The sequence below is a fragment of the Geotrypetes seraphini genome, chromosome 3, assembly GCF_902459505.1.
Source record: "Geotrypetes seraphini chromosome 3, aGeoSer1.1, whole genome shotgun sequence".
Classification (NCBI taxonomy): Eukaryota; Metazoa; Chordata; class Amphibia; order Gymnophiona; family Dermophiidae; genus Geotrypetes; species Geotrypetes seraphini.
In genome coordinates this window covers 96,289,192-96,303,155 of record NC_047086.1, presented here as the reverse complement: position 1 = coordinate 96,303,155, position 13,964 = coordinate 96,289,192, and the positions used below count along the sequence as shown (strand labels likewise).

At 42.8% G+C, this 13,964-nt stretch overlaps 1 protein-coding gene across 1 annotated transcript in view; it reads left to right on the top strand.

The window, feature by feature from the left end:
• The window catches only part of NBAS (NBAS subunit of NRZ tethering complex), an 852,905-nt gene that overhangs the window by 749,267 nt on the left and 89,674 nt on the right, over positions 1-13,964 (top strand). Inside the window, exon 47 of the mRNA XM_033937554.1 lies at positions 6,331-6,470. Within this exon, the coding sequence (XP_033793445.1) occupies positions 6,331-6,470 (140 nt within the window). The remainder of the gene's footprint in view (positions 1-6,330; positions 6,471-13,964) is intronic.

Below are 13,964 nucleotides of genomic sequence, written 5' to 3'. Positions count from 1 at the left end.
GAAGTCCTAACCCTCCGGTCCTGCACATGCACGACCTGGTTGGATTTCTCCCAGCACCTCTCTCAGTATCCCACAATCCCTTTATCCCTCAGGAATCCGTCCAATCCCTGTTTGAATCCTTGTACCGTACTCTGCCTGATCACTTCCTCCGGTAGCGCATTCCAAGTGTCCACGACCCTTTGTGTGAAAAAAAACTTCCTTGCATTTATTTTGAACCTATCTCCCTTCAGTTTCTCCGAATGCCCCCTCGTACCTGTTGACCCCTTCAGCCTGAAGAATCTGTCCCTATCCACCCTCTCTATGCCCCTCATGATCTTGAAGGTCTCTATCATATCTCCCCTGAGCCTCCTTTTTTCCAGAGAGAAGAGCCCCAGCCTATCCAACCTCTTGGCGTATGGGCAGTGTTCCAGCCCTCTTACCAGTTTCGTTGCTCTCCTTTGGACTCTCTCAAGTACCGCCATGTCCTTCTTGAGGTATGGCGACCAATATTGAACGCAGTATTCCAGATGTGGACGCACCATCGCTCGATACAATGGCATGATGACTTCCCGCGTCCTGGTTGTTATGCCCCTCTTTATGATGCCCAGCATCCTGTTGGCTTTTTTCGAGGCTGCTGCGCACTGTGCAGATGGCTTCAGTGATGCATCCACCAGCACACCCAAGTCTCTCTCAAGACTGCTGTCTCCCAACAATGCCCCCCCCCAATTTGTAGTCGAACAACGGGTTCTTTTTCCCTATATGCATGACCTTGCATTTTTCCACGTTAAAGCGCATTTGCCATTTGTTTGCCCAGTCTTCCAGTTTGCCCAGGTCCCTTTGCAGGTCCTCACACTCCTCCCTGGACCTAACTCTGCCGCACAGTTTGGTATCGTCTGCAAATTTTATAACCTCGCACTTTGCCTCTTTTTCCAGGTCATTGATAAATATGTTGAAGAGTAACGGCCCCAGCACCGATCCCTGTGGCTCACCGCTCGTGACTCCCCGCCACTCAGAATATTGTCCCTTTACTCCGACCCTCTGCAGTCTACCCGACAATCAGTGCTCGATCCATCTGTGCACATCCCCTCCCACCCCGTGGTTCCACAGCTTCCTAAGCAGCCTTTCATGTGGCACCTTGTCGAAAGCCTTTTGAAAATCGAGGTAAATGATGTCTATAGGTTCCCCATTGTCCACCCGACTGCTTATTCCCTCAAAGAAGTACAGAAGGTTCGTTAAGCATGACTTTCCCTTACAGAATCCATGCTGGCTTGTTCTCAGTAGGCCATATCTCTCGATGTGCTCGCAAATACCGTCCTTGATCATAGCTTCCACCATCTTCCCTATAATTGAAGTCAGGCTCACCGGCCTGTAGTTCCCGGGGTCACCCCTCGATCCCTTCTTGAAGATAGGTGTGACATTTGCCAATTTCCAGTCCTCTGGTACCTCTCCAGTTTTCAAGGATAGGTTGCAAACATGCTGGATTGTGCCCGCTATTTCTTGTCTTAGTTCTTTCAGAACCCTTGGGTGGATCCCGTCCGGGCCCGGCGATTTGCCGCATTTTAACCTGTCTATCTCTTGCCTTTCCTCCAAAGTATACATATTGGATCCTTAAGTCTTTACCCATGCACCTTATGATGAAGACCACCAACCATTGTCACTTGAGAAATAATATTCCCACTGGCCAATTTTTACGCTTACCAAGGTTGTGTTCCTTGGTGGAACAATATAAAGAATGTGCAGTCAACAAGCGAACACGATTTGAAGAGAAGATATACAGATTGAGATCTTTAAGTCTGTCCCCATACTCCTTATGATGAAGACCGCATACCATTATAGTAGCTTTCCTCTGGACCAACTCCATCCTTTTTATATATTTTTGAAGATGTGGCCTCCAGAATTATATACAATATTGTAAATTAGTTCTTATACAGGGGCATCAATACCTCCTTTTTCCTACTGGCCATACCTCTCCCTATGCAACCTAGCATCCTTCTAGCTTTCCCCGTCACCTTTTCAACCTGTTTGCCCACCTTAAGATCATCACATACAATCACACAGAAGTCCTACTCTTCTGTCGTCCATCAGAAAATACTTCAAAACTGATGCTTTCTGAGTTTTAATGCAATCCCTAATCCTATCTCAACTAGACTACTGTAATATAACGCTACAGCAGAACCTCAGTATTCAGGGGGATTAGGGGCAGAGCCTTCCCAAGAATATTGAAAAATCGCAGATAATTGTTAGGGTCGGCTCTGACCCACCCCAGCCTCCCTCCTGTATCCTGGACCTTCCCCAGACCTTACCTGATGGGATCGATAATCCTACGCTCCTGCCCCATGCAAAGCCATCATCAAAATGGCTGCCGTGAGTTCCCATTGTAGTCTCGAGACTACAATGGGAACTCACAGCAACATCAGAGGGAAAGCTTCCAGATGAGGCATGGGATGCACAAGGAGCCGCTGCCCGCAGCTTTGTGCACTGCATCAGTGAGGAAGAGGGAGCCGGCCTGAAGATAACACTGGGGGCGGCATAAAATGGCCAGGCAGGAGCAGGCCAGAAGGTAAGGCATAGCATGGAGGGAGGGAGACAACAAAGGTAGGGGGGGAATGATTTTATTTTTGAATTTAGTGATTGAATTATGTCAATTTTGAGAATTTACATTGGCTGTCAGAGTGCTTTGTGTAGTTTAATTTTGTGGTTAACCATTATGTGTTGTTAATAAGATTATATTGTGTATATGTGAAAAATGAATGGAAAAAATAGTGTTACAATTAGTACTATTATGGGGGCGGGGTCTGGGGTGGAGATTGGGTAGAGATGGGTAGGGTCTGTCCCATGACTTAGCCCAGTGTTCTTCAACCGCCGGTCCGCGGACCGATGCCGGTCCACAGAATAATTATTTTATTTCTGCCGGTCCATAGGTGTAAAAAGGTTGAAAAACACTGGGTTACATTACAAAGTCATCGAATATAAGGTACAGGATGGGAGTAGTGAAACACTTTAAGATTCTTAGGTTACAATCAATTTTTATTGATTTTCTAAAATTGAAGTAGGATGAGGAATGCATGACAATGTTACCCAGCCAGTCGTTCCATTTACCTGACTGGGAGGCAAGAGTTCTGTCCAGGAATCTTTTGTAGCGGCAGTCCTTTAATGATGGATAGGTGAACATATGAATTCTGCGTGTGGGCCTAATAGCACTGTCCAGATTAAATTGAGAAACAAGGTACATAGGGGCCAGGCCAAATATTGATTTATAACAAAGGCAAACAATTTAAACAAAACTCGTGCTTCCAGGGGCAGCCAGTGGAGTTTTTGATAATAGGGACTAATGTGTTCCCATTTTCTCAACCCAATAATCAGTCAAACCGCCAAATTTTGAATGACTCGGAGCCTTTGGAGGGTTTTTTTGAAGGTTCCCAAATAAATGATGTTACAGTAGTCAAGTATGCTTAGAATGGAAGATTGAATCAATAAGCGGAATGATACTGCGTCAAAATATTTTCTGATGGTTCTGAGTTTCCATAATATCGAGAAGTATTTCCTAACCAATAAATCCTTGTGTACATTTAGGGTAAGGTGTCGGTCCAGAATTTTGATGGAATCTTCGATAGGGGAGGCCTGATCATTCACAAAAATCGTTGAGTCTTTAATTTTATCATTTGGGCTTGCTAAGAAAAATTTGGTTTTGTCTGAGTTGAGTTTTAATTTGAATTCATTCATCCATAATTCGATTTGTTTTAAAATGAATGACAGATGATTCTTTGTTTCAGACAACAGGGTTGTAAGGGGGATGACTTTAGTGATATCGTCTTTATAGCTATAGAATTTGACTTTTAAGCTTTGCAGAGCTGATCTTAACAGATTGTTTGTTGCCGGGGAGCTGTGCCCCCTTATTTGTCATGGATTGGTTCCAGTATGGTTGCTTGGCTTTGGGACTGAACTGTGTGTGTGTGGGGGGGGGGTGCTCTAACTCTCACTTTCTAAGGTAGAAGGAGCACATGCTCAGAAGAGTGTTTGGACTTCTGCAACTCCCAGATTGCAGGAAGGGATTGAACACCTAGAGCAGGGGTGCCCAACGCGTCGATCGCGATCGACCGGTAGCTCAGGAAGGCAACGTGAGTCAATCGCAGAGCCCATCCCGGGCTCTGTGATAGACTCGTGTTGCCGTCCCGATCTACTGGGCCTATCAGCCTTCCTCTCCCCGACGTCCAAGACGCCGACGCCGGGCATTAGGCTGTTTTTGTCATTTCAGGGGGGCGTGGGGGCGTGGCGGCGGCAGCAGAAAAAGCCTGAAAAAGAAATCATCCTGGCCCGGGTCGGTGTCATACTCCGGAACTTCTACCTCTTCCAGCAGCCCTCTCTCTTCTACCTGCTTCCGGCCACACCCCCTGCTCCGCGGCTGTCTTCGGCAACTCAGCAGCAGCGATAGACACAAGCTTCTGACGTCGGGGCCTACCCTCTGCGAGTCCCGCTTGTTTCAACTTCCTTTTTCCACAAAGGCGGGACTCGTAGAGGGAAGGCTTCGATGTCGGCAGCTTGTCTTGATCACCGCTGCTGACGAGTTGCTCAAGAGAGCCGCGGAGTAGGGGGGTTTTGCCAGGTGCAGGTAGAAGGGAGAGGGCCAGATGCAGGACTCATGGGTGAGGGAGCAGGAGAGAGAGAAAGAGAGAGGGGAGGGAAACAAAAGGAAATATTTCATACTGGGCTGGGCCGGAGTGGAGGGAGGGTGGAAAGATTCTGGCTACAGGGTGCATTAACAAAAGAAAAGGGGGGAAAGCTGAAAATGGAGATAGTGACACAAAGAAGAGAAAGAGTAAGCAGGACCTACTGAATAAGGATAGAGATACAGAGGGGACATGAAGAGGAGGTGAAATAGAGACATAGAAGTAATGCTGAAAAAGTGTGTGTGGGGGGGGAGATAAAGACATTGAAAGAGCAAATGGTGAACATGGGGTAAAGACAAGGACAGAGACATGAAGATTCTGAAAAAGTGGTGAGATAGGGATATAGGTGAGATGGACACAAAGAAGGGTGATGCTGGAAAATAGGTGGAATGGTAATTCTGACAGACACAGAAGGGAAATGCTGGATCAAGGAGAGATGGTGCTCAGGCTGGATGGAATAAGGAGAAATGCCTTGTTGGCCTGGAACTTCCTCTCCTACATCAGAATTGACGTCAGGGAGCGGAATGCTGGTCAGCGCGATGCTTCTGCAGGGAAAGCTTGAGACGGCGGTGGCTTGGGGGCTGTTCCCGGATGGCGGTGGCAGCAAACCGAGTGGCTTGGGGGAGGGCACGGAGAAAGAAAGAAAGGGGGCAGACAGGGAGACAGAAAGAAGGGGGAACAGGGAGACAGAAAGAAAAAGTTGGGGGAGAGAATGAGGTCTGGAGGAGAGGAAACATACAGGAGGCTGAAAGAAAGGAAGAAAGATTGGATGCACAGTCAGAAGAAGAAAGTGCAACCAGAGACTCATGAAATCACCAAACAGCAAAGGTAGGAAAAATGATTTTATTTTCAATTTAGTGATCAAAATGTGTCGGTTTTGAGAATTTATATCTGCTGTCTATATTTTGCACTATGGCTCCCTTTTACTAAACCGCAATAGCGTTTTTTAGCGCAGGGAGCCTATGAGCATTGAGAGCAGCACGAGGCATTCAGCATAACTCCCTGTGCTAAAACCTACTATTGTGGTTTAGTAAAAAGGGAGGGGGTGTATTTGTCTATTTTTGTATTTTGTTACTGAGGTGACATTGCATAGAGTCATCTGCCGTGACCTCTTTGAAAAAAACCCGGAATATGAATAATTAACATTTTCTCTGCCTTTCAGTGTGCATTGTGTTTTATTTTAATTTTATTCTTGGTAGATCATTTTGACTTAGTCATTATAAAAGTAGTTTGCAAGCCCATAAAGTGTGGGCACCCCTGACCTAGAGTATGGAATCTGGAAGGGACTAACAGAAAGAAGATTATCAAAGATAAAAACCTAGGGCTCCTTTTACAAAGGTGCACTAGCGGTTTTAGCGTGCGCTAGCCACTACCACCTCCTTTTAAGCAGGTGGTAATTTTTTGCCTAGCGTACACTAATCTTGTGCATGCGCTAAAAACGCTAGTGCACCTTTGTAAAAGGAGCCCCTAATCTTCCATTAATCTGCTTACATGGATTCAATTTATAATCAGTTAAAGTCAGTGAAAACCATTATCCATCAACAAAAAGTTTAATTTCCACTGAGAATGAAATGGTGGTTGTTCACCGATTCTTATTACTGCACAACGTTGTCTTCATTCTACAGTAGTTAAATAGATATGATATTAGAAAAACCAGCTAACAGAACACTGTTTGACTTTATAGGTGGAGATTTCTGATATCGAGAATGAAGAGAAAAGATATCATTTGTTCCTAGAGCTATTAAAATCTAGCCATACAGATGTGGAATTCCAGCACTTGGTTTTACTCTTACAAGCCTGGCCACCTCTAAAAAGTGCAAATCTGTGAGTATTTATCATACAGTGGACTGACTGGATTTGTTTTATTAGACTTTTGAGTTTGAAAAATAACTTTAGGAGTTGTATTTTCAATCAGCTGTTTGTTAAAAATGAAACAAAGGTATATAGGTTTGATTAGTGTTATGAGGGTTTTCATCCAGAATGGCCTTCAATCAGCAGCTCCTGTGAGGGAGTATAAAGCATAGTATTTAGAATGGCTGAAAAGTGCAGTGATAAGTTGAAAGATCTTAGGAAACTAAAAAATAATAGTTTACAGGTAACAACTTTTTCTACTCTTTTATTCTTATTATAGTATTATATTTATTTTAATTAGTTTTACCATCTTATTTTCATTCAAACTTTTCTCCCAACTCCTTCCATCTGCTATGCACTGGCAGTTAATAAATGTTCTTTTGCAAATGTTTGTGCCTATCTCTTCTGCAGTATGACTTTAGGATAGCTTCTCTCTCTGTACTTTAAATCATCAGAAGTCATTCAGCCTTTTATCTACCCTTGAAGGTGAGCAGTTAAATTACCTTTTTTTATGGGCTACTCAGCAGTGTCATCTTTCACTTGTCAACAGTTAGGTGAAAAGCTGGTTCCTAACTCTCACTTACTTTGAGTGTCATGTGCCATTGATCATATTCTGTTTGAACTTAGAAAATAGGCTCCCAGTAGGGATTCTATACATTTAGCTCTGCTGAATGTTAAAGGGCAGATTTCTTTTTTAAAGAAAGTAATTATTTCATGCCCTTTTGAGAAGTGTGAGGGATGATCCCACTGAGATTATTCACCTAGCACCAGAGACTATTTACCGGAGTCTTTGGCCTTGAAAAATTATAGAAAATTTTACTATGAGATCTTGTAGCACTGAAGTAGCCTATCCATGTTTTTATTTTTTCAAAATAAAAAGCGTGTAGTATTTAAATGACTTTGCTTTTATTTTTTTTCTTGTTAATACGGTTATCTGTACATACACACACACACACACACACACAGACACATGTGTGTGATAGATATATGTGCATCTATATACAGTGTTGTGAAAAAGGTTTTGTCCCATTTGATTTTCCCCTACATTGTTGAGCAATGTGGATGGGCAGACTGGATGGGCCATTTGGTCTTTATCTACCATCATGTTTCTATGTTTCTGTGAGATAAAATTTTATTTATTTATTTAAAAATTTATATACCACATAATAACTATGCGGTTTAAAAAATTACATGCATACATATTTAAGAAATGTTTCAACAAGACAAACACAAGAAGACATTAACTAACGGTATCATGTAAACTTAGAAAAGTCTATACAAATATTCTCTTAACCACAAATAGAGAAGCCCAAGTCACCAGATACATAGTCAAGAGAAAAAAAAGGAAGTTATTACTGGTTATACTATAAGGCTAGTTACTACTCAGTCTTGTGAATTAATAAAACCATCACCTACCCTAAAATTGCAACAAAAATTATTTCAGAGACACAACTATTAGCAGTATTTACAGTATGTATGGAGAGGTTTACACATGTAAACGGAATTTCACAAGGTTTAGATGTCAAAGGAGCATGGGTGGGCTGCGAGAGGAGATGTCTTTGGTGGGCCTACAAAATAAACATAGATTCCCCATTTCAGATTGGGAAGCAACATTTGGTGGCCAAAGATAAACATCATCATTTACAGCTGCCTCAAGACATGTATAGGTGCCTGCTTTAAAGGGAAGCTGTAAATGCCAATGGCTGCCCCCTCCCCCCCCCCCGCATTACTCCCATCCAGTCACTAGTCATCACTGCAGCATCACATTCAGCTTTCCATGGCAAACCTGCCTTCAAGCAAGCATCAATACTCCTACTTTGAGGCAGCATAACCTCCCAAGCATTTCCCCTGATCACCTCTCTAGCTCTGTAATGCGTTGCCAGAGGTTGTGGTAAGAGTGGATAGCGTAGCTGGTTTTAAGAAAGGTTTGGGAAAGTTCCTGGAGGAAAAGTCCATAGTCTGTTATTAAGAAAGACATGGGGGAAGCCACTGCTTGCCCTGGATCTGTACCATGGAATATTGCTATGTCTTGGGTTTTGGACAGGTACTAATGACCTGAATGGGCTACCGTGAGAATGGGCTACTGGGCTTGATGGACCATTGGTCTGACCCAGTAAGGCTATTCTTATGTTACCAAGGATCCTTAGTATCTCTCGGGGCAGGATCAGTGCCTACTCCCTTGTCAATGGTCTGAGGTTCAAAAATGACTGTCAGGCCCTTTAGCAGCATAGGAGGAATTGGATCTTTCTATTTCTTTTGTGTTATACTAAATGGAAGGAGTGGCTATTATTTGCATGCATCTGCTTCAAACAAATCTGGGGCCTATCACCTTCCTACCTGCAAAAACACTTCACTCTACACAACCCCACACGAACAACCAGAAACAAAAACATCTTCCCCTATCCAAAAATCACTGGCTGCAAATACAAATCCTTCCCTGACAGAACCTTCATGTTCCAAGCTAACAAACAACAATCCTGGCTGGGAAACTACATAAATAAAACCAGACAGACCTACAACGCATTCCGAAAATCAATCAAAACCACTCTGTTTGACAAATTCATCACCTAAACAGACCGACCTTCGCTCACCACACTTTTCCCCCTATAAACCCAAAGCAATCTCTCAGGCAACCCCTCTCACTTCCCTACCCTTACAACCCCTCTTACTTTTCCTCCCCTTACTACCCTTTTCTTCTGTAACATTCCCCCTCATGCATTTGTAATTTGCTGAATGTCCAGCCTTCTTTCGATGTGAACCGCCTAGAAGTCGTCTGACTATGGCGGTATAGAAAAAAAATAAAATAAAAATAAAGTTATTATTATTATGTATTTGGCATTTGTGTTCTGTGTGTGTGACCGAGGTGTTCTGTTAGGATGAATTTTCTATGAAGCATTCAGTTTTTCTGATAGTGAACAGGATATTGTGAAAGGAGACGGGTTTTGTTGATCCTTTTTCTGTATTTGTGATTTATAAAATGACAGTTGTACAGAATATTGTTTCTTTTTATACTTTAATAAAATGATTTCAATATAAAATCATAACTATTTAAGGCCTGTGCGGATGGGTTCAGACAGAGTTCGTGGGGACAGGGACAATTTTTTTCCTAACATCATTCTCTATAGATGAAGCCTGATTCCTAGCAGTAAAATCATGCAGTTCCCACTAGGGGTCTCTGTGGCTATTTTTTTCACCTGGGATCATTGACAGTGGGAGCAAATAGGCAGTGTTCCTGCTGCACTAGAGGCCAAGGAGGTGATCAGAGGGTGGAGTTTTGTCGGATGCCTCAAAGAACTGCAGCCACAGGGGGTTATTGCCTTTGGGGAAGGGTTTGAACTCTGGAGGTGTTGCCTATGCAGGGATTGGAACCCTCTACTGTGAGTGCAGCAATGTTAGAAAGCTACTGCCACATATATGTCAGGGGAATTCTGCTCCCACAGTATTTAGAGTCTTAGATATACAGTCTTGCACCTATTTTATAAGAGTTGCTACTACATTTGCTAAAGCCTCTTGTAAAATACCGTGGAACCTTGGTTTACGAGCATAATTCATTCCAGAAGCATGCTCGTAAACCAAAATACTCGTATATCAAAGCGAGTTTCCCCATAGGAAATAATGGAAACTAGCTTTGATACATTCCCACCCACCCCCGAGGCCAGCGGCTCTGCTCCCCCCCCACTCGCAAAGACCCCCCTCCGTGTGAACTGGCACCCCCCACCCGAACAATTTAAACTTACCCCCCCAACCCGTCTGGCACCGGCACGCAGCCCACAGGACGTGCTGGTGCCACTAGAAGATCTTTCCTGCTTCTGCCGGCCTTGAGCATGCATTTGCGCATGCTCAAGGACTTCTAAATTTCCGAGAATCTTGGCGAGAGGAAGAATTAGAAGTCCTTGAGCATGCGCAGATGCATGCTCAAGGCCGGCAGAAGTAGGGAAGATCTTCTAGTGGCACCAGCACGTCCTGTGGGCTGTGTGCCGGTGCCAGACGGGGGGGTAAGTTTAAATTGTTTGGGGCGGGGGGTGCCAGTTCGCACGGGGGGGGGCCTTTGCGAGCTGGGGGGGAGTGATGCCGGTTATCGGGGGGGGTGCTCGCAAATCGAGTCAACACTCGGTTTGCGAGACACGTTTTGCTCGTCTTGCAAAACACTCAAAACTGGGTTACTCACAAACCGAGGTTTGACTGTACTGAATTCTTCTCATCCTGATCTGGATATGTGAATTCATATGCTATCTAAAATCTGGCAAAAATAAACTGAATAGCATGATACAAAACAGCATTTATAGTAAAATTCAAATGAAACTCAGGTCCAATAACTGCAGCCTAATCTCTCAACCCTAGAAATGTCTTATCTCTTCTGGATACCATTTACTCATGTCAAGATAAAATATGAACACTATTTCCCATAAACAAGGTAGCTTTATTAGAAGAAAAGTCTATTCTCTATCTCAAAAATAAGAGACCATCAAGATACTCTGGAGCCAGTGTCTTGTCTATGATTGCTCTAGAACAGTGGTCTTCTTTGCAAGGCCCGCAAGCCAATGGCAGCCCGCAGAGATCTTCTAGGCAGCTCACTCACTATCCAGAGTCTCTCCCCCCCCCCCCCCCCCCGGCAAGATCCAGTGCTTGCTCACCATTCTCATTCCCAGCAATACTGCTTTAATTCTTTGTGCTGCCAGTAGTTTGAGTGAAGTAAACACACTGCCTTCGATGAACTGGAAGCTTTTCCTTTGCTACTGCTTCCTTTCCCCACATAGGTAGGAAGCAGTACAGAGAGAAAGCTTCCAGGTTGCCAAAGGCAGCGTATGTTCTTCACTCACGCTGCCAATGGCCTGAAGATTTACGGCAGCATCGGATCCCGGGTAGTGGGAATAGCATGGGGGAAGGGTAAGTAAGAGAGATGCTGGACTGTGGGGATGGGGAGGAAATGGAAGGTAGGATGCCAGACCTTCAGGGGAAGAAAGGGAAAGGGCAGATAGAGATGCCAAACCACCTGGGGGGAGGAAGGAAGGAAAGAGATGTTAGATCATTGGATGGGGAAGAGGGGAGGAGGAAGAAGAGAGAGATGCCAGACTAAGGGAGGGAGAGGGAAAGACAGATGCCAGACCACAAAGTGGGGAGGAGGGAAAGGAAGGAGGGGAGAGAGATGCTAGACTATGGGAAGGAGAGGATAAAGATCCCAGACTATAGGAGAGAGCAAGAGAGGGAGAAGATGGTACACATGGATGGAGGGGAAGGGAAGAGAGAGAGGACATGGTGTGCAGGGTTGGAAGGGATGGGGAAGTGAAAAGAGATGGAAGAAATGCTGTTTATGGATAGATGGGAATAGGGGAGAAGAAAGAGGGAGGAGATAGTGCACATGGATAGATGGGAAGGAAAGACATGGAAAAGTAGTTTATAGTTTGATTTCTATCCCACCTTTTACAAGTACAAACATAAGCAAAATCACATGCATGAAAAAGTAGGTAGATTTGAGGAGGAAGCAGAAAAATGGAAGAAAATAGAATGTCAAAAGTTAATTCCAAAGATTTAATGGATGTAGGACAGGAAATGAAGCAGAGAAAAACAGCAAATGGATAAGAAGGCACTGGAAACAGAGTTAAGAGCACGCACACAAGGAAATGCAATCAGAGACTGGGAAAAGATGAGTAGAAAAATAAAATCACCAGACAACAAAGGTAGGAAAAGTGATTTTATTTTCAATTTAGTGATTTAAATGTGTCAGTTTTCAGAATTTACATCTGCTGTCTATATTTTGCACTGTTCAGGAAGAAATGCATTTCTTTCTATTTCTCTGATGGTGTACTGCGTGCACAATCTGGCATCTTAGGGTTTCATTCGTATATACTGTATTAGGACTTTTAGTTTATGGTCCTGAATTTGCATAGGGTTTATCTGTGTTCTGCATGTGTGACCAAGGCCAGGTGTTCTGTTAGGATTGAATGTTGTAAAGTGTTATTGGCGTCATGGCCCCAAGTAGCAAGATATTTGTCGGCTCTCCATCAGCCCTTTTGAACCCAAAACGTCCCTTGCTTAAAAATTTGTGAAAAACACTGCTCTAGAAAGTTAATCAAAGCCTGGCTATCTGGAGATGGATGACCTACTGTACATCCATCTTAATCAGAGGTGGTAATGCATTCTCAGGGATGTACAACACCTCCAACAGATAATTTTTGAAGAAATTCTATGGTAGAAGGTCAGGCAATTTAGGGAAGTTAGTAACACAAAAGTTTTTTGTCAGTAGTATTTTTCGATGAAAACAAAAGACTGTGGATACAGATGTTCTGGAGATAATTTATTATACACTGACATATAAAAACATGAAAATTCAATTTAAAAAATACAATGATAAAAAATACAGTGATAAAAATCCAACCGGGTCCAGTTGGATTTTTATCACTATATTTTTTATCATTATACTTTTTAAATTGAATTTTCATGTTTTTATATGTCAGTGTATAATAAATTATCTCCAGAACATCTGTATACACAGTTTTTTGTTTTTGTTTTCATCGGTGGTCTCCCCATTTTTCTTTATAGTAGTATTTTTCACCATCTCCATTTTCTGTAAATGACCACATTGCTTAACGAAAGAATTCATATAATAGCTTCTAAGCTAGGTGCCTGACTATGTAGGTCATCCATAAAAAAAAAAAGTTCTGCAATGTTAAATCATGAGCATATACATTGAGTTCCACTATATGTAACCTAAGTTCAGCTATGCAGATAGTGAAAGTTCCAGTGTAGTGTTAGCAAGTCATACCTCTTCAAGTACTTCTCTATATCATAAGAACATAACTTAAGAATTGCCATACTGAGACAAACTGAAGGTCCATCAAGCCCAGTATCCTGTTTCCAACAGTGGCCAACCCAGGTTCCAAGTACTTAGCTAGATTCCAAGTAATAAAACAGATTTTATGCTGCTTATCTTAAGAATAAGCAGTGGATTTCCTCCAAGCCATCTCAATAATGGTTTATGGACTTTCCTTTTTAGGAAATTATCTAACTGATTTCATCACTTTCTCTAGCAACAAATTCCAGAATTTAATTACATGTTGTGTGAAGAAAAATTTTCTCCAGTTTGTTTTAACTACTTAGTAGCTTCATTGCATGCCCCTTAGTCCTAGTATTTTTGGAAAGAGTAAACAAGCGATTCACATTTACCCTTTCCACTCAGTATTTTATAGATCTCTATCATATTACCCTGAGCTATCTCTTCTCCAAGATGAAGAGCCCTAGCTGCTTTAGTCTTTCCTCATAGGGAAGTCATCCCAACCCTTTTATCATTTTTGTTGCCTTTTTCTGTATCTTTTCTAATTCTGCTATATTTTTTTGAGATACAGCGACCAGAATTGCACACAGTATATGAGGTGCAGCCATACCATAGGGTGATACAAGGACATTATAACATTTTTATCTTTGTTTTCCATTCCTTTCCTGATAATTCCTAACATTCTATTTGCTTTC